This window comes from Acromyrmex echinatior, chromosome 2 (assembly GCF_024713525.1).
Source record: "Acromyrmex echinatior isolate Ae372 chromosome 2, ASM2471352v2, whole genome shotgun sequence".
Classification (NCBI taxonomy): domain Eukaryota; kingdom Metazoa; phylum Arthropoda; class Insecta; order Hymenoptera; family Formicidae; genus Acromyrmex; species Acromyrmex echinatior.
The window spans coordinates 3,122,416-3,140,716 of record NC_141853.1 but is presented as its reverse complement, the minus strand read 5'-3'; the positions used below and the strand labels follow the sequence as shown (position 1 = coordinate 3,140,716).

At 32.8% G+C, this 18,301-nt stretch overlaps 1 protein-coding gene across 4 annotated transcripts; it reads right to left on the bottom strand.

The window, feature by feature from the left end:
- Window positions 1-299: 299 nt before the first annotated feature.
- Window positions 300-10,485, bottom strand: LOC105147766 (Mitotic checkpoint serine/threonine-protein kinase BUB1). 4 transcript variants are annotated; one of them, XM_011059011.2, is made up of 15 exons: window positions 9,457-10,485; window positions 9,161-9,343; window positions 8,671-8,875; window positions 8,408-8,604; window positions 8,085-8,319; window positions 7,839-7,995; window positions 7,519-7,750; window positions 6,660-7,395; window positions 4,177-5,042; window positions 3,929-4,104; window positions 3,192-3,611; window positions 2,919-3,094; window positions 2,579-2,826; window positions 1,964-2,227; window positions 300-1,868 (listed from the first exon to the last, which is right to left on the bottom strand). In XM_011059011.2, exons 2-15 carry the CDS (start codon window positions 9,298-9,300, stop codon window positions 1,694-1,696), a joined length of 4,227 nt encoding a protein of 1,408 aa, XP_011057313.1. In that variant the 5' UTR covers window positions 9,301-9,343; window positions 9,457-10,485; the 3' UTR covers window positions 300-1,693. The 4 variants fall into 4 exon arrangements, with proteins under 4 accessions (XP_011057313.1, XP_087258648.1, XP_011057310.1 ...); XM_087402522.1 differs by having other exon boundaries at window positions 4,177-5,045; window positions 9,161-9,364; window positions 9,457-10,484; XM_011059008.2 differs by having other exon boundaries at window positions 4,177-5,045; window positions 9,457-10,484.
- Window positions 10,486-18,301: the final 7,816 nt, after the last annotated feature.

Sequence of the window (18,301 nt, the reverse complement as noted above, 5' to 3'; positions counted from 1 at the left end):
AAGAGAAAATAAACAATTTTTATCGCTTGCTGTTTTTCTGTAAAGTTGATAGTAAAGTATAGTTTAAGTAAAAAAATTATTGAAAACCATTCAGTAATTAATATCTTATTAATTGTAAAAATATTATTGCGAAAATTGCAAAATCATAAAGAACTTTTCGACTCAGTTTAATCCATTCTATGTACATTAAGAGTGTCTTGGTAAAAAATTTCGAGATAGACATCCTTGTTTATAGATAGATTAAACAAAGACGCCTATCGTATGGGCTGCGAACTAAGCGCACAGTGTAAACTAGGCCATTGTCTCAACTGTTTTTAATCTCAAAACTTTATGTACGAGCTTTTATCTGAACATATCCTTTTTTTTTATGTTACACTATTAAAATAAGGTAAGGCATAGTCTCATAAATTTTTAAACAAGAACAATAGGTTGTCAATTATGATTTATTTAAACATTTAAATGTACACATACACTGGTCCCGATGTGTATGTTTATATAATTTAATACTAATTTTTATTATTAATATTTCATATTTGATATTAATATTGTATGTAATTTAATATTAATATTAATAAATTATTTAAATTTATAATATTAATATTTTAAGTGACAACCAAAAGTTCTTGTATATCTTTATAAAATCTAAAATCGAAACGCAACCTCAACACTTTCGTCGATTGTGTCATATACATACGCATATATTTAGGAAATCTTAACTTAAGCGTACACTACATAAAAGGCCTGTTTAGTGGACACTCGCGAAAATAAGCCTGCACATATTCAAATTAAAATTGAATCGGATGTATAATATACATATGCCATTTTGTAAAAAAATTATTTCATTACTATGCGTAAATAATATTATTTGGAGAGAATGTTCGAAATAATCTCAATTAACATCATTGATACGATATATTTTCGTACATTTCAGAGAATATTAAAAAACAAAATGAACCCGTTGACAATAAAATCAAATGACTTAAAACCAAAATCTATTTTAAATATACAATGATTACATTTTAGATGCGTTCTAAATTAGGCATAAAGCACATGAGGTATCATTTTATCCTTTTTTATTCTTCGGTGAACAACAAGAACAAATGATGCATCATGCGCTTTGTGCGTAATTCGGAACGCACATACTACACTATTAACTATCTATACAAGGTACTCAAGTACTCAGTATGTATGCGCTTCTGCATACCATCTTGCAAATTGAATACATAATGTATCACATGCATATTGTACTATTCATTTTTACAGATTCAAATTTTTCTGAGACTTTTTCTTAATCATATTGTACAACCACTTCTTCATAACTTGCGTAGCTAGCGCATACGTTGTTTTAAGAGATAAAGAAATAAACAAGTACATTTTCAAAATCTCTACTGTATAAATCTTTACATATCTCATATGTTTCTAAAACAATTTTTGGATAGGTTTTAGTCGTTGCACAGTGGTCCTAATAATGTTGATTATGTGCAAGCAACGAATATCGATAAAGCCACCACGAAGCAGGCCATAAAGTGCATTTTCATGTATTATAACTGTGTAGATACATATATTTTTATCTCACTGTAGTATTAACTTTTTTATAATAAATAGCACAATAACATTAATGTTTCCTTATTACACGGTGGTTCTTTGCTGAATATGTGCACACATTGGAACATATTATCAAATATAGCAAGCGTTATCGTTTGTTGAGGATATTAACGAAAGTTCGAAATTTCGTTTGCTGCTCTGGCATTTGCGCCAGTGTATCCTCCATCATATTCCTCAATTTCGCTAGGTCGGGCATTTTTTCACACGACTCGATATTTAACAGCTCCATGAAAAATTGTTCCCACGCAGCTCTCTTAGCATATCTGTAATACAGAAAAGATGTGCAGCATTAACGTTTTTTCACGCGACATAAATGTGGATCCCTTTTGGATTAATCATATATTTATTACTTGTATACCTTGGTAATTTCGAGGCAATAAACCAACGGCCGCCCACATTTGACACTTTCATATAATTACCAAACAGTAAACAATGACTGGTCGCCGCTAGACAATATAAATCAGTCTGATATGTCCATGGTCTTCCAGTTTGCATTTCGATACAAGTAAAATCTTCCGTTTTTATAACTTGCATAAACGTTGTATTTTCTGGGAACAGTTTCATGTCTATGCTACATCCGAAATCTATCAATTGTATAGTTAGCCTTACATCTTGCGTAGGTCTGTTGATGATTATAGAACAATTATAGAGATATTCATAACCTAATGTATGATAATTAAAAAGAATAAACTATGCAGTTATCGGTTAGCAAATTTAGGATTAATCAATTCCTATTCTTGTAAAATTTATATTACTAATTTTAGATAAGAAATTTTTTTTCTTTAAAAATGATAGTTCAATTATTATTAATTATTGTCACACAAATTTTTAAAAATGCTCAATAAAAATGTTCTTAACTATAACATATCTTATTTAACATTAAAAACAATTACATTATTATTATTATTATTAAATAATCAATGATTATTATTTATCAAATAAAAAAAAGTTACTAAAAAAAAATAATACTAACAGTCGCATTAATAAAAAATTATCTGGCTTTATGTCCCCATGTATTATTTGGCATTTATGTAAGTACTCCACGATTTGAAGCATTTCAATTGTGAAGAAAATAGTTAAAGTTTCCGACAGAAGCTTGCCAGTGGCAAGTTTTATCTGATTTGTCACTTCTAATAACGTTCCGAATTTAGAATATTCTGAAACTAGTACACTTCCATTATTAGCCACATATGCCATCGTTACATCCATAAAACTGCATAACTGAAAAAGAATATTATAATATCATGGAAAGAGAATTGATTTGTTGATAATAAAAGTAGTCTTTATTTAACAATATTTGTGCTATACTATACCATATGTGGATTTGTAAGACGTATTTTTATTTCTCGCACGATATAGTATTCCCAAACCCAAGCAGGTCTTTGCGTTTTAAGAGCAACAATCTCGCCTGTTTGCAAATTAACTGCTTTATAAACTGTTCCATACATTCCTTTCCCAAGGCACTTTTCCAAATCATACGCTTCGGTGTCTGCACAATAGAAAGCATAGATTAATATAAAAAATAAAAGCTTGTAAATATCTTACAATATGGCATAAATCTGAATCCATGTAAATTGAACACTAACCAAGCGTAATCATGGTAGAAGGCACAAGCTTATTTAGATTGGTATCTATTCTTTTGTATCCATCTGCATGATGAGATTGCGGAAATTTAATTTTTTTCAATAGGCCAGCTATTAAGTTTTTATCGAATGGATTTATATCTTTCGATGGAAGCTCGAAACACTCTTCCTCCATTTGTTCCATAGGTTCATGCTCCTCGCACTCCATGGTGCTAACTTTTTCTGAATTATCCTCTTCATTAAGTTTTAGATTTATGGATTTTCTTAGATCGCAATTATTCTTTATTTCGGATGTAATTTGATCAACATGCCGTTGTACTGTACGCGGACTTTGAGCATGCATTGCCTGGATCTGTGCATGCTGCTTTTGTTCATAAGGTTGATTCACAGATAATAGAGATTCGTTTGACTCCTCTTCTAGAACTTTATGTAGAATTACAAAGTTAAAACATTTTCATATTTTTCAATTAAATAAAAAGCCTGTGCAAAATTTAACCATTTATTTAATTATAATTTGAACAAATATTTTTCGGAAATTAAACCTAGTATCTATCAGTCAATTTTTATTTTAACCATCTGTTAAAACGATTGTAATTAATTCATAACATCTTAAGACTCTATTTAAGGTCTTAATAAATGTAAGAATCAACACATAAATAATGGCCTAAATCTCTTAAATATGTACAATTACGATGTAGAAATAGATTATACTTATTATGAACAAAATTTTTTATACATACTTGTATCCACAGGTTGTTCTTTAAAAGGAATCACATCTTCTCTCGTTAATGCAAAGGTTAATCCAGTTGTTTTGGTGTAATTACTACTCCCTGAACTACTTGATACATATTCTCGTGTAGATTCTAATATCACGCTTAATTTATCATCACCTTCGACATTAGGTGCTTCTGCAACTCTATTTAACATAAATAAAATTTAAATGTTTTATCATATACTTCCGACAAATCAAAAACTGATTAATACATACGGTTGGGATATAATATTCTGACTTGAAAATTGTGAATCATCTTTTATTCTGTATGATGGTTTAAAATGATTAATCATTGGTGTAGAGCTTGTTAACGGTGCATTAAAGGCTTCTGTAAAACATGTTTCATTAGCAACTGAAAGAGGAGTTATACCCAAGCTTTCATCGATATAAAGATTATTCTCGTCCGGTTTGGGTATCATATTTTCTTCTAGCGAACCATTATAATCCACAACAATAGCATTTTCTTTGTCTTCCGCGCTTTCAAGATATTTGATATCTTTACGATTCATCCCAGGCGATTTAATGTATGGTAACTCAGATGGCATTCTATATGGTTTGCTCGTTTCAATTTCAGGATCGGTATAAGGAGAGAAATGTAACTGTTTTTGTGATTCTATGTTTTGTTGAGGCAGCATAGGTGCTTCAATTGGATATTGTTGATAGCCGATATCATTGGGTAATATGTTACCATAAATGGGATGCTGCATATGTTGTATGTGTTGTTGCACGTGTTGCGATTGCTGAGAATGTAAAATATGTTGATGGTGTGGAGACTGATGATGATTATGTGATGATTGATGATGATTGAGTGAAGACTGATGATGATTGTGTGAAGACTGATGATTGTGTGGAGACTGATGGTGATGATTGTGTGGAGACTGGTGATGACTGTGCGAAGATTGGTGATGATGAATATGCGGTTGATGATGCGGCATTTGGTTATGAGGCGATTGTAAATGCTGCGGATGAGGAAGAGACTGATGATGCACAGCATGCATTTGCTGATGCGATGGAATCAACTGCTGATGGTGATGCTGGGAATGGTGCTGCCGAAGATGTGGTTGCTGCACTTGATCATGATGCTGCTGTAATAAAAAATGTACATTACATTAAATCCTTTTCAAATGGAAATATTTTATTTTTACAATATAAATAATATTAATTTTTTATAACTTACAACAAATTAATAAATAGTAAAATCCAGGTCAATACATTAAACGAGCTATAGTTAATCGACGGACTAAGTACAGTCGAAACGTATCGTGGAAACTTATCGTCGGAAAATTATAATTTGTGATTAATAAATATTATTTAGTACACTTAACTATAGTTGGGTTTTACTATTTATTTTATTGTTATTATTTTAGACTCTTGTTAAATATATTAGGTGTTGGAATTAATTCGTAGCGTTTTACAAGTGATGGGAAGTACTTTCATTAATGTATTTTTTAATGCTCATGTGAAATAAATAACATTCTTTCATTAAAAAACGCTACGAATTAATTCCAACACCTAATAAATGTATATGTATATACAAATCAAAAGCAACAGATTGTATTTATACAATAGGTCCAATCATTTATACAATAGGTCAATATCAAGTAAATTAATTATTAATTTTGCTCTTAATCAAATTAACCCTAGCTCACCATCATAGAGTACAACGTATCTTATGTGATTTTTTACATTGCTATAACTTTTTTGTAATGTAATTTAAAGATCTGGATTGAGATTCAAAAATATTTGAACTATCCATAGATACGATAAGCCCTAGAGTAATTTTTTTTGCTTCAATTGTTCTCAATGTGAGAGTGCACGAAAGTTCAGAGAACACTTGGGACCCACATGTGGCTAGCTCGTAAGTTTTCGGCATTCTTAGTATCTCTTTATTTTTTGTTAAATATACATTTACTGCGTTTTGTAATATAAAAGTAAATACATGAAAATGTAGAATTGAAAAGAATTATTTCAATATATAAATAGAAATTTTATCAATATAATAAATAGTAGAAATTTTATGTCAGCCTTTGTCAGTCTTGAAATCGCTTGGACGGATGTATTGTTTCAAATCGAGTGTTGCATCATCCTCTAAATAAAATCCTAATAAACTTAATTATATATATTATAATAATATTTATACATGTACAATCCTTTATCTATCACTTTATATTGTTCAAGTAACAAAATTTTATTTTTCAGTTGTAAAATTATGATATATAGATTTTTTTTAATGTCGATTTTCAATAGTTCAATTAGTTCAAATAATTACACTTTTTTGAGCGATTGATATTTTTTAAGCATATTATTTTTTTGTTAGTCCAAAAGGTTAACTAAAAACACATCACGTTTTGTTTAAAAATTTGAAAATTTTTTTAATCCAAGGTAATCATTTTTTGCGAATTTTTTCAATAAAAATTTTTTTTAATATTGATTGAAAATCAAATATTATTTATCGATTATTCATATTTATTTGTCTTTGATTTTAAGGCATAAATTTCACATGTTTTAAGCTAAAAAATATGCATTCAGTTCAGAAATATAGCGTAACAAAGTTGTAGCGTCCCATAGATCCTAGTGTAGTCCAAAAGGAAACCAAAAATAACAATGGTGAGCTAAAGTTAAGATTACCTATTGATTCATTTGTTTATACAAAATATTTAATATAAAAACAATATAAATACTTTAAATTTTTTCTATACCTGCATTTGATAATGATAATTATTTTGCAAATTGTGATTCCCATATACAACATGCTGATCCTGAGAATAACTATGATGCTGTGTATGATAACTTTGATGATTCTCTTGATCATTATAAACCTGCACATTATATTCTTGATGATGCTTATTACTAGACATCGCATGTTGAGTCATAGAGCTATCCATATGTATATCAAATGGCAACTTATTCCTCGAATCTACCATTCTAGATGCAACGGGAGGACTACGAAAGCGCGAAGCATTAGCGGCTGCATCTGGAGATTGCCACAAACCTTGCACTACCGAAATAGCTTCCTTCGTATTTACAGTGAGGCTCTGCCCGAGCAGATGTTCCTCAGTATCAACAGTCAACGACGAAGTGTGATGCTGGTGCATAAAGTTTGTCGATTGTAATGGTCGACTATTTCGTTGCGCTTCAAGTCTCTCAACTTCAATTCTCTCAGTCTCTAACCGTTGTTCAACTTCTTGTCGTTGAGTCTCTAAAACCTGATTCTTGACTTGGCTCTCGTATTGCTGCCTTTGCAACTCTTGTTCGGCTTGGAGTCTCTGTTGATTGATTTCAGCTTCTCTTCTTTGCTGATTGAGCTTCTGCTCTTCTACTTCTTGTACATGATACATGTTCTCATAATTGTTAAGTTGGGATTGGGATTCTCCACCGGTTTCACGTAAACAAATCATCGACATTTCATGTTTATTTCCCAGAAACTGCGCTCTTCTGTGTAAAATATTATATAAAATATTATATTATATAATTAAAATATAATTAATTGTATCAATGTTTTACAAGATATACATACACCAAATAATTTTCTTATTAAGTCTTATAAAAAAATGATACCTTTCCAAATAAAGTTGTGCTCTAATTTCTTCCATACTACGATCAACATTATCAGCATAAACTAATTCTTTGGGATAATGTGGTTTTTGTACAATATTTGAATCTATTGGTTCTGCTACATATACTGGCACTCTTAAACAGTCATGATATTTACTACCATCAAAAAAACGTACATGATTTGGAAATAATTTAATTTTCTCCATATTACTGTCATCATTCTGGTCCTCGTGAACTGAAAGTAAATAAGGAAATTCTCTTCATACATTACTTTCCTGCAATAACTTGCCTTGTAATTTGACATATCTTATCATCGTTCTTACTCTTAAAACCCGCTTTTACAGTAGGAGCTATTAATGGACCTCTCTTGCTTCCACTATTCCATGGTCCAGGCTTAATGGTGTTTTCTTTATGTACCATATCCTCTATAGGTACATGATCTAATATGCTTGAACTTTTCATTTCTCCAGGTATATCATCCTAAGTTATAAGTTAACATTTCATTATAAATTATTTTAAAGTACGATAAAGTATAATACACTAATATGGTATTCGTACAAATATCTTACTTGATATATTTGTATTTTAGAATTAGGTTTTGTGTTCTGCATAGAAGACGAGATTTGGGGCACAGTCCCAGGATAATATTCGCGTACACGATGACCTGTTCGTATGCTGCCAACTCTTTTACCAGCTCTTATCGCTCTTAATGAACTAAAAGCCTGACGTTGTTCGAACAAGGAAACGTCGTTTCTTTCTTCAATACGTCCAAGTGTTTTGCGCGCCACAGCAAATTGAAAATTTCTGTGAAAAGATGTCATTGTCCAATTTTATCACATATAAATAATTTTTATTTAATATATTTTATTATGTAAAAAGCAGTAATTCATACTGATGAGCATGGCCTAATTCTTCGAATGGTTCTGCATGAACAGATAGTCCCATTAAGTAAACTTCATCCGCGCGTTTGTCGTCCTCAATCTGCTCTAATTCGAAAGCCCAAGCCCTGTACATGTCGGCTACTCTAGTCCCGATACCACTGCTATGCAATAGCTGGTATAACTCCAAAGGATTCTTTTGCATACTTATCTAAAAGTCAAATCTTATTATAATACTTATAATAACATGATTATATACTTATAAGATATTACTCACATAATTAATCCATAGACGTATGTATCTGCGATCTTGATGATATTTTACGTCTTTTTCAAATATCGCTAAACATTGTTGCAAGAGTCTCCCAATATGGGATTCATGTCCACTTTTCGGATAACTCTGTTCCACCCACAAAATGTACTCGTACCAATTCTCTAACGGATCATCTCCTTCGTAATTCTTAATTGCATCCTCATACATTCTATATAAATAAAAATACATTATATTTTTAACAAAATTTTTATATTTTTACAAAATGATTCTATTCAACAAAAAAAGCAGCTTCTTTAATATTAGTTTTGTTTTTAATTTAGTTCTTCGTTGGATGTAAATAAACCAATTATTAAATTAAAGAATCTTATAATTCTTAATACAAAGCTATGTTAATGTTTTTACTGAACATATTATTATATTTTCTACGTTAATTCATAATAGAATTAGCTATTATATGCAAGCGTCTTTGAATCTATAGGTTTAGAATACTCACTGCTTCTCCTGTAGCAACAACTGCTGTGCATCTACATCCTCCTGCGCCCTCAATGCAGTTCCCAATTGAGTAGCATTCCGTCCATACCTTAATGGCTGGATATTCTCCTTGCAAAGAGCTATCACTGTCGCAGGATCCATTTCCGACTCTGTTGCCTTTATCGCTCAGAGACTTCCTTACACACTAATAAAATAACAAAAAGTTCTACAATTAACGCAAACAGTATCAGAGAATATTCAGCGGCATTCCAATTAATCATATGATTATACACGTATAAAAATGTAAACATCCTTTACTTTATGATTGTCAATGAAACACCGAGGAACGCGTGATACGCTGGGGCAAAGATGCAACGAGGCGATTGTTACTTCGTCGATGGGATTATCGTGGCATCTGGTTCACGGCACACACCGATCCTGGAGAGAGTCGCGGAACAGAGAGCTTGACACTCATTGATTTGACGTCAATGGTCTGATGTTGACGTTGTGGGTATAACACCACGGGCGAAAGGAGTCCCGCGAAGGGGTCCACGAGGGGAATTAAGACTACGTGCTCACTCAGACCAGAGTCTAGGGAACGCGTGTACACCCTCGCTTATCGCAACTTGGCATAACAATCCGCGATCTGTAGTCGAACTTTTATATTCAAACGAAACTCTGTTCCAAAAATTCCAATAAAGACGCTAAAGAGCCACGGATTAGGTTAGGTTTACGCTTTAACAACTTAAATAAGTAGAGGCAGGCAATTCGCCATCAACGGTTTTAACTGTCTTCTTTCGGTTACGATCAACGATAGTTAAACTCAAACTCAATGCACTCGATGCCTCTTCTTTCCTCTCGTCTTGTCTCGTCTCGTCTCGTCGCACCTTGTCCCACCGAATCTTAACTCTCAGCGTTGGTCAGCGTTGGTACTTGGTTGTATACCCCAGTGTATTTTTACGTCGCGACGCCTCGCGCCGGCAAGGCAAAGGCAAGTGGTGGAATCTCGATCCGCGGGATCGAGCTGTGATCGACGTGCGCTTTCGACACTCGGTCACTCTCGGGCGACCGCGAGGCGCGAGGTCCAGCGAGGTCAAACGCAATAAGTGATCTCGATCGACAATGTGCTGCTTCGTAACGCCGAGAAATTTTTACAGATAGCACAGTTGTCTGCCGAGGGGCGACCCTTGCATAACGATTCTCCGAGAACAGCCCATCGGGACGAAACTGAGTACGTCAGTGACTCTCAACCGGAGCGAGTAAACGGAAAACTGTCGACGTGCGATCTCGATTCCGTGTTTTGTTGCGACGCGCGAAATGGAACACCGTACTGGCGATCCACCGTTTTAGCGATCGTTCATTCGTATTTCGTTCAGTAGCGAATATACCTAAAACGCGTCGATCCGCATTCATGAGCTTGTTCACGTCAATTCACGAGCTAATTAAATTCGGCGAAAATCTCTAAATTATACTATTTTTGTTAATCGGTTTCGATTTCTACTTTTGAGCCCTCCCATCTCTTTCCTCATCCCACTCTCTCTCTCCCTCCCTCTCTCCCTCACCCCCTTTGTCTCCCTCCCCTCTTTCTCCTTCCCTTCCTCTCCGCGATTAATCGACGAATTTAAACATAATCTCCAATATTACATCAATTATAACATATAGACAGGATGATTTTAATATATTTCATCACCCATTATGAGCAGGTAGAGTGAATCGAACTGAGTCGAAAAGTCATCTACCATTTTGCAGTTTACGCAATAGTTAACGAGATATTAATTACTAAAAATTGCCAAATATTGATCTTGAATAATTTTTTACTCAAGTACTATCAACTTTACAGAAAAACTGCAACAGACGAAAATTGTTTATTTTCTTCTCATAGAACTCTACGAATTTTTTCAGAATTTTTTATCAACTTTTTAGTACTGCATTTTCTCATTTTTACCAACATGAGAAAATATGATATTACAAAATTCGAAAAAAATTCTTAGAACTCTATAAAAGAAAATACACAATTTTTGTCTCTTGCAATTTTTCTGTAAAGTTGATAGTATTTAAGTAAAAAATTATTGAAGATCAATTTTTAGCAATTAATATCTTGTTTAACTATTGCGAAAATTGCAAAATGGTAGAGGATTTTTCTTCTTAGTTTAATCCATCCCTATGCGAAAGATTTATTTTCCAAACATTCCATATATATACAGGATGTTGATTTTAAATAATGCATTAAGATTTCTCGAAAACTATGATAGATACGAAAAAATGTTTCAAACAAAAGTTTGGTTCGGAGGGGGACATAAAAAGGTACCATCAATTTGGTAATAATCACCTTGGGTAACGTTGCCAAGATCAGGTCAAGGTCAAATCGATTTTTTTTAATGGAATATCCTATTTTTGATGGCAGAATCTAATAGCTGGTGTCGAGAGCTTTTCAAAACGCTAAGAAAATATTTTTTTATTTATTTTTTGAGTTATGATGCTTGAAAGTTAAGGCCGCAGCACAGACTTTTGTATAACGTATAACGCATAAAATAATGCATAAGCGAATCAATTAATCAGAATCTTTCCTTTTCTCCCATTCCATGGAAAAGAAGAATTTTGATTGGTTAATTCCTTTATGCACTATGCATTATGCGTTATGCAAAGGTCTGTGCTATGGCCATTACAGTACCGCCCGACATTAGCATTACTCAAGGTATTACTCAGACTGACGGCTAAAATCTCTTGAATGCTGTTCAGGATCATGTCCTAAATATCATTTATCAAAATCAAAGCCAATGGAGATTATACCTCTTATTTTCATTTTTACGTAAAAATGAATTTTTAGCGCAAAAATAAAAATAAGAGGAATAATCTCCAATGACCTTGATCTTGACAAATATTATCCAGAACCCCAAACAACATTCAAGAGGTTTTAACTCTGTCAGTCGGACACCTTGCGTAATGCTAATGCCGGTGGTACTGTAACTTTCAAGCTTTGTAACTCGAAAAGTACATGTAGAGAGAGAGTTCGAGCATAGTAGACTCTAATAGCAGGTGTTAAGAGCTTTTCAAAACACTGTACTAAAGTTATTTTTCATTATGTATATACGCTAGAGCGGAAACATAAAAAGTGAAAATTTTTATGTATGATGTTCGTGCACAAGCGCGCGCGCACACACACACACACACACACACACACACACACACACACACACACACACACACACAAAAAGAATTTTCACTTTCATGTTTCCGCCCTAAGGAAAAAGTTACATTAACGCTACCCTGAGCCCTTATTCTTAAAAAGTATTACATACGAAAAACTAGGGAAGTGCTATAGTATATGTAACCCATACTATAGTATTTCCTAGTTTTTCGTGTGCGATACTTTCCAAGAAGCTCTGGGCTCTTATTTTTGAAAAGTATCGCATACGAAAAACTAGAGAAATATTGGGTCATCTAAAAAGTATCCGCGGTTTTTTGTCACTAGATGTGTGTGATGGTCATATATTGGGTCATCTAAAAAGTATCCGCGGTACTTTGTCACTAGATATATGACCATCAACACACATCTAGTGACAAAAAACCGCGGATACTTTTTAGATGACCCAATATATTACAGCATTTCTCTAGTTTTCGTATGCGATACTTTTTAAGAATAAGGATTATATTGAGTCATCTAAAAAGTATCCGCGGTTTTTTGTCACTAGATGGTGTTGATGGTCAACACATCTAGTGACAAAAAACCGCGGATACTTTTTAGATGACCCAATATGTAGCGTGATACGCAGTACAGAAAATAACTAGATAACTATAGGAACCACACAAATCGTGCTGCTTACTATGCTACATGTAATAGAGGAGAAAAAAAGCAAACTATGCCCCTTGCTTCTTTTCCCTTCTATTACATGTAGCGCGATAAGTGGCACGGGCTAGTGATAAATAAACTTTAATATGAATTTTTTTTAATATATTGGGTCATAAAAGGGTCTAAAAAGTATCCGCGGTTTTTTGTCACTAGATGTGCGTTGATAGTCATATATCTAATGACAAAGTACCGCGGATACTTTTTAGATGACCCAATATTAACTTATTTCTATGCTCATTTCCTCAATATTTTTTTTCAATAGATTTACTTAATAATTGCATTTAAATCAATTAATTCTATTAATATAGTGTTTAATAACGTGAATGTGTCACTGGTCCATGCCGCACTACATGTATAATAATAGAGAAGAATAGAGTAGGTATAAAGAGCGACGCCAATTAGCCGGAAGTCGCTATTTGGTGTCCTACATGTGGAATATCTGTATATCGCAATTCTTCCTCTTCTTTTTTTAACATTGTCTTTTTCTAATTAAGGACACCTAATGGCGTAACCAATCAACGTTAGGTGTATGCATTGGCGCCATTCTCTTTATACTCACTCTAGAGGAAAAAAGAAGCAAGCGGCACGGTTTGCGCAATTCCTATAATTATTAGTTAGTTTCTGTGTCGCGTATCACGTACTGCGCTACATGTAATCGCACCCTAAGGCTGCTCTTTTATGCTGACACTCAACGCTCATTTTCAGCGTCAATACTGACAAATATCAATTTTGATCACGTGATTTGTTTTGACGCTCGAATCGAGCGTCGAGTGTCAGCATGAAAATGCAGCCTGATAGAGGAGAATAGAGTAGGTATAAAGAGAATGACTTCAATCAGTCGAAAGTCGCCATTTGTATCCTACATCTAGGATATCAATATGAATTTTTCTCAGGTCGGAATCAGACTATGCAGATTGAAGATTGAGATTAAAAATTAAAAATTGAAATTTCACCAATAAGGACAAAGAAATTTTGGCTTTTTGTTCTGATTGATCAAATCATCATCAATCTTTCAATCTTCAATCTCATTCTTCAATAGTCTGATTCCAACTTTAATCTCCTTTTTCTTTAATGTTGTCTTCTTCTAACTAACTAAGGACACTTAATGGCGTAACCAATTAGCATTAAGCACATACATTGGCGACACTCTTTATATTGGGTCATCTAAAAAGTATACGCGGTTTTTTGTCACTAGATGTGTGTTGATGGTCATATATCTAGTGACAAAGTACCGCAGATACTTTTTAGATGACCCAATACTTTAGAAGAGAAAAGAAGCAAGCGGCACAGTTTGCGCGATTCCTATAGTTACCTAGTTTTTGTACCGCATATCGCGCTACATGTAATCGCACTCTAAGACTCTTGGATTTTCTTCTTATGAGAAGCAAGTCCATCCTGACAAGGCCAGGATATATGAAAATGATAGATCTTGCTCGGTTTCTGCTGTCAATCTATCATCAGGTTATATTAGTAGACTCTGCTTGGTTTCTGTTCGCAATCTGCTGTCAGGTTATGTAGCAGACTCTGTTCGGTTTCTGTTACTAATTTGTAGCATAGCATCAGGCTTTATATTTTTGCTGACATTGGACGCATTCAAGTTGACAAAGCAGCTAGTCTGCTTGCAACTGAGCATAATTGGTTGTTATTTATAGATCCAACCAATCATATTCAATCACATCGCTTGATAAGCATATCTAGCCGCTTTGCCGTTTGAACTCGCCCATTGTCCGATAATACAAATGTTGTATAGCCAATCACAGAAAGGTGGCAACACCTTTTTTCGATAGGTTTCGGAATGCAGCTTGTTCATCGAGCGAATCTTATTCATAGATCTATAAATAAGAACTAATTGATAAGTTGCTGCAATTCCGAAATTCATCAAAAAAAAAATATTGCAACCTTTCTGTAATCGGCTGTATGTACAATTTATGCTTTTCTGCAAGAGAAATTTTTAGAAATTGATAGCAGACTGCTCAAAATCTATCTCTTCAGATTTGGCTATCTGGAATAGTGAACCACTATTATGACAAATTTTCTAACCCGAATAGTCGCCGACTATAAGAATTAATATTTCGATTCGCGGAGCAAAACAATACTTTTTCTTGTCAAATCTTTATTTTTACGTGAAAACGCATCGAGTCAATGTATTTTTATAAAAATATATTCAAATTTATCAAAATTTGAGCTCTTAATATTTACCTTTGTCATTGACTGCGTTCAGCAGAGAAAATAACTTTGCAACTGTTGTAAAATTCTTGAATATGATTGGTTTATACATTTAGATTCAATGAGAAATTAAGGGCAAGATCAATATCATATCGAAGAATTTTACAACATTGCAAAGCTGCTTTCTCTGCTGAACGCAGCCATTAATCGTATTATAACCTATCAATCAAATGAAATTAAGGTGGATACCTACTATTAGCCATATTTTGTGTTCGCATCATATGTTTTTTTTTTACAACTGTCTACAGCTGAACTGGTACATACACATACCTAAAATAGATATATAATATGTTTACCTATTTATGTGATATTTGTAGTTGCATTACTTAATCGTTACATTATTCAATAAGAAAATACGAAAACATTAACACTTGCTTAATCTCATTCTGACGGAGTTCATAATTCTTATAGCGTTTTCTCTTGGGATGCAGCTCACTAGGTGCAGCCTCGCACCGCATCAGTTGCATGTAAGCGCTACACGCAGCTACACTACGCTAGAGTGATGCACATCATGGTGTATATTACATCATGTTAAAACTCTGTTCCCGCTTGACTATTTTCAAATTTTAAACGCCACACTGACTCTACACTGTCCTTTTGAGACAATGTAGCAAAATCCCATTTTGCGCATAAAATTTGCACTATATCGTAGCCACGGAAACGCGGTACACCGAATGAGTTAGCTTACCACTAGTCATGGAAACACGATATACTATTTGAGTGTTGCACTAATAGGCGATAGTGCAGCCAAGAGAAAATGCTATTATTGTATAATGGAGTAAATGATGTATGGAACTGGTCAACTAGAGCGAGCCAAACATGGCGATGCTGAATATGTGCTAAAGAGGATGAATTTCGCTTCTTTCATATATAGGACTCTACCACAGTACATACAGTATGAATATAAGTACATACACTGAACTTTTTATATGGTCCCCAATTTTTAGTGCGCATGCGTCGATTTCCAACCAGGAATGTGGCTGCCTTCAGCAAATTGAAATTGCAGGTTAGGTTAGCTGGATCTCCTTCCCATAAAATATTGGGTCATCTAAAAAGTATCCGCGGTACTTTGTCATTAGATATATGACCATCAACACACATCTAGTGACAAAAAACCGCGGATACTTTTTAGATGACCCAATAATTAACTCTTTCGCCTACAATATTGTGTAAAACTCGTGGTAAGGAAATTGGGCCAAACATGAGTTTGACCCGATCACGGGTGAGAGGTACGTCATTCGTACAAAGCTTAATTTTATTTTTAATTTGTAAGAAAAAAGTATAGCAAAGATTAATAAAATTAAGTTTTACTAAAAAATTAAATCAAATTTTTTCGTAGACGCTATATTGTGTGGACTGTTATATTTATATACGATAAAGTATTCTCGTAATAAAGTATGCATGTGTGCGTGCATGTGTGCGTGTCTGTGTACGTATATTATTAAATTACAACTTTATATTTAATTAAAATTTTAATATATTATGTTTTTATACATAATTATTTAATTAGAATTTTTTATATAATATTTAATTAATTATTATTTTTAATTTACTTATTACTGTTATTAATGTGTGAATATTATTTTTATATAATGAGTTCGTTAATATTATATTATTATATAATTCTGATTTAAATATAAACATTTTCATGACACGGCTGAATTATGTTTTTTTTTTAAAAAAATCATTCTGTAGCTTTATAAAAATTCAAATTTTCCAACCCACAACATGGCGGCGAATCATGTGATCTGGGATCCACTACATCAAAGATGTCGTCGCTCAGACCGATATTCATAGTTAGATTTTATATTTAAGATCGTCTTAAGTATGGTTTTAAGAAATCATGAGCCAATCAGAGAGCTGCATTAGCGTCTTAAGACATTACTTAAGACAGTCTTGAAATAAATATTGATTATGAATACCGGCCGCAGTGTCCATATTGTATGTACTTAGAGAGCCTATAATTAGAGTGACGCTATATGGGTATCACTTGTGATTGGTCCGCCATGTTTTAGCCATTCCCTCCAGTTTTTTAAACGCATTATTTTCTAAATTTTAAATTCATATTAAAAGATGCCCAAAAATTGTGACAAATTAAAAAAACAAATTAAAAAATGATAATAAATAAATATTGTATATAAAATAATAAAACTTTTACATATATTATTTATTATAAAATTTCATTTATTTTGTACTGTTGCAATATTGTACATTTTGTAATATTGCACATTACTTTATACAAAACGTTACATTACTTTATACAAATACTTTACAAAAGACGTTATTTATTGCACATTATTTGCGCTATTAAATACGCTAGTTTATTATCCTCTATTCCTACATTTTAGGAGCAAAATGCATCTGTTATAATATAAAAGAAATCAAAAATTCAGAAAAATATTATATATATATATGCCATTTCATAATATTATATATTAAATATCATATTATTAGTAATTATCATATTATTTGATTTAGACTCACAATGCAATGATATATAATTGAAAAGATTACGACAAAAAGAGAAAGAATTAAATTCGTAACCAATGTGATGACTATACATATACTTAGTGCCAAGACACTACCGTGTCTTCAGATATTATAATTAATCTGTGTATATTTTATGTTACATTTTTATTTTAATATTTTAAATACATTATTTATAAAGAATAAATTACTTTACCTCACATACAGATAACTTTTTTGACGGTGTCCAATTTTTATATTTGCCATTTATACTCTTTAACCAATTCATTCGGCGTTCTGTGTCTTTTGGAATTATTTTCATAACATATCCTTTTTTTAATGAATTGTTACAAAACGGTATTGTACATTCAACCATATTTCTAAAATAATTTCGATAATTTTATTTTTATCAATGTATCTTTATGTATTTATGTCGTTCAATGCTGTTGCACTTAACTCTAAAACTGACAGTCTGTTGGATAGACTGAGATAACTGAGATCGTATATCTCTTTCTCTCTCGCAGAATTTCGCTAAAATATAACGTCATCTCTCATATGGCGCCACTCTGATTATAGGCTCTTTAGTATGCATTTATACTATAATGCTACCTACATATTTAG

Bases quoted from the DNA above. Each gene is read 5' to 3' on its own strand.
- LOC105147766 (XM_087402522.1), bottom strand. From the start codon at position 9,300: ATGGATCCTGCGACAGTGATAGCTCTTTGCAAGGAGAATATCCAGCCA. The intron at 7,996-8,084 runs GTAAGATATTTG...CTTATAACTTAG, and splicing joins CTAAAATACAAATATATCAA to GATGATATACCTGGAGAAAT. The intron at 2,827-2,918 runs GTATAGTATAGC...ATTCTTTTTCAG, and splicing joins GTCTTACAAATCCACATATG to TTATGCAGTTTTATGGATGT.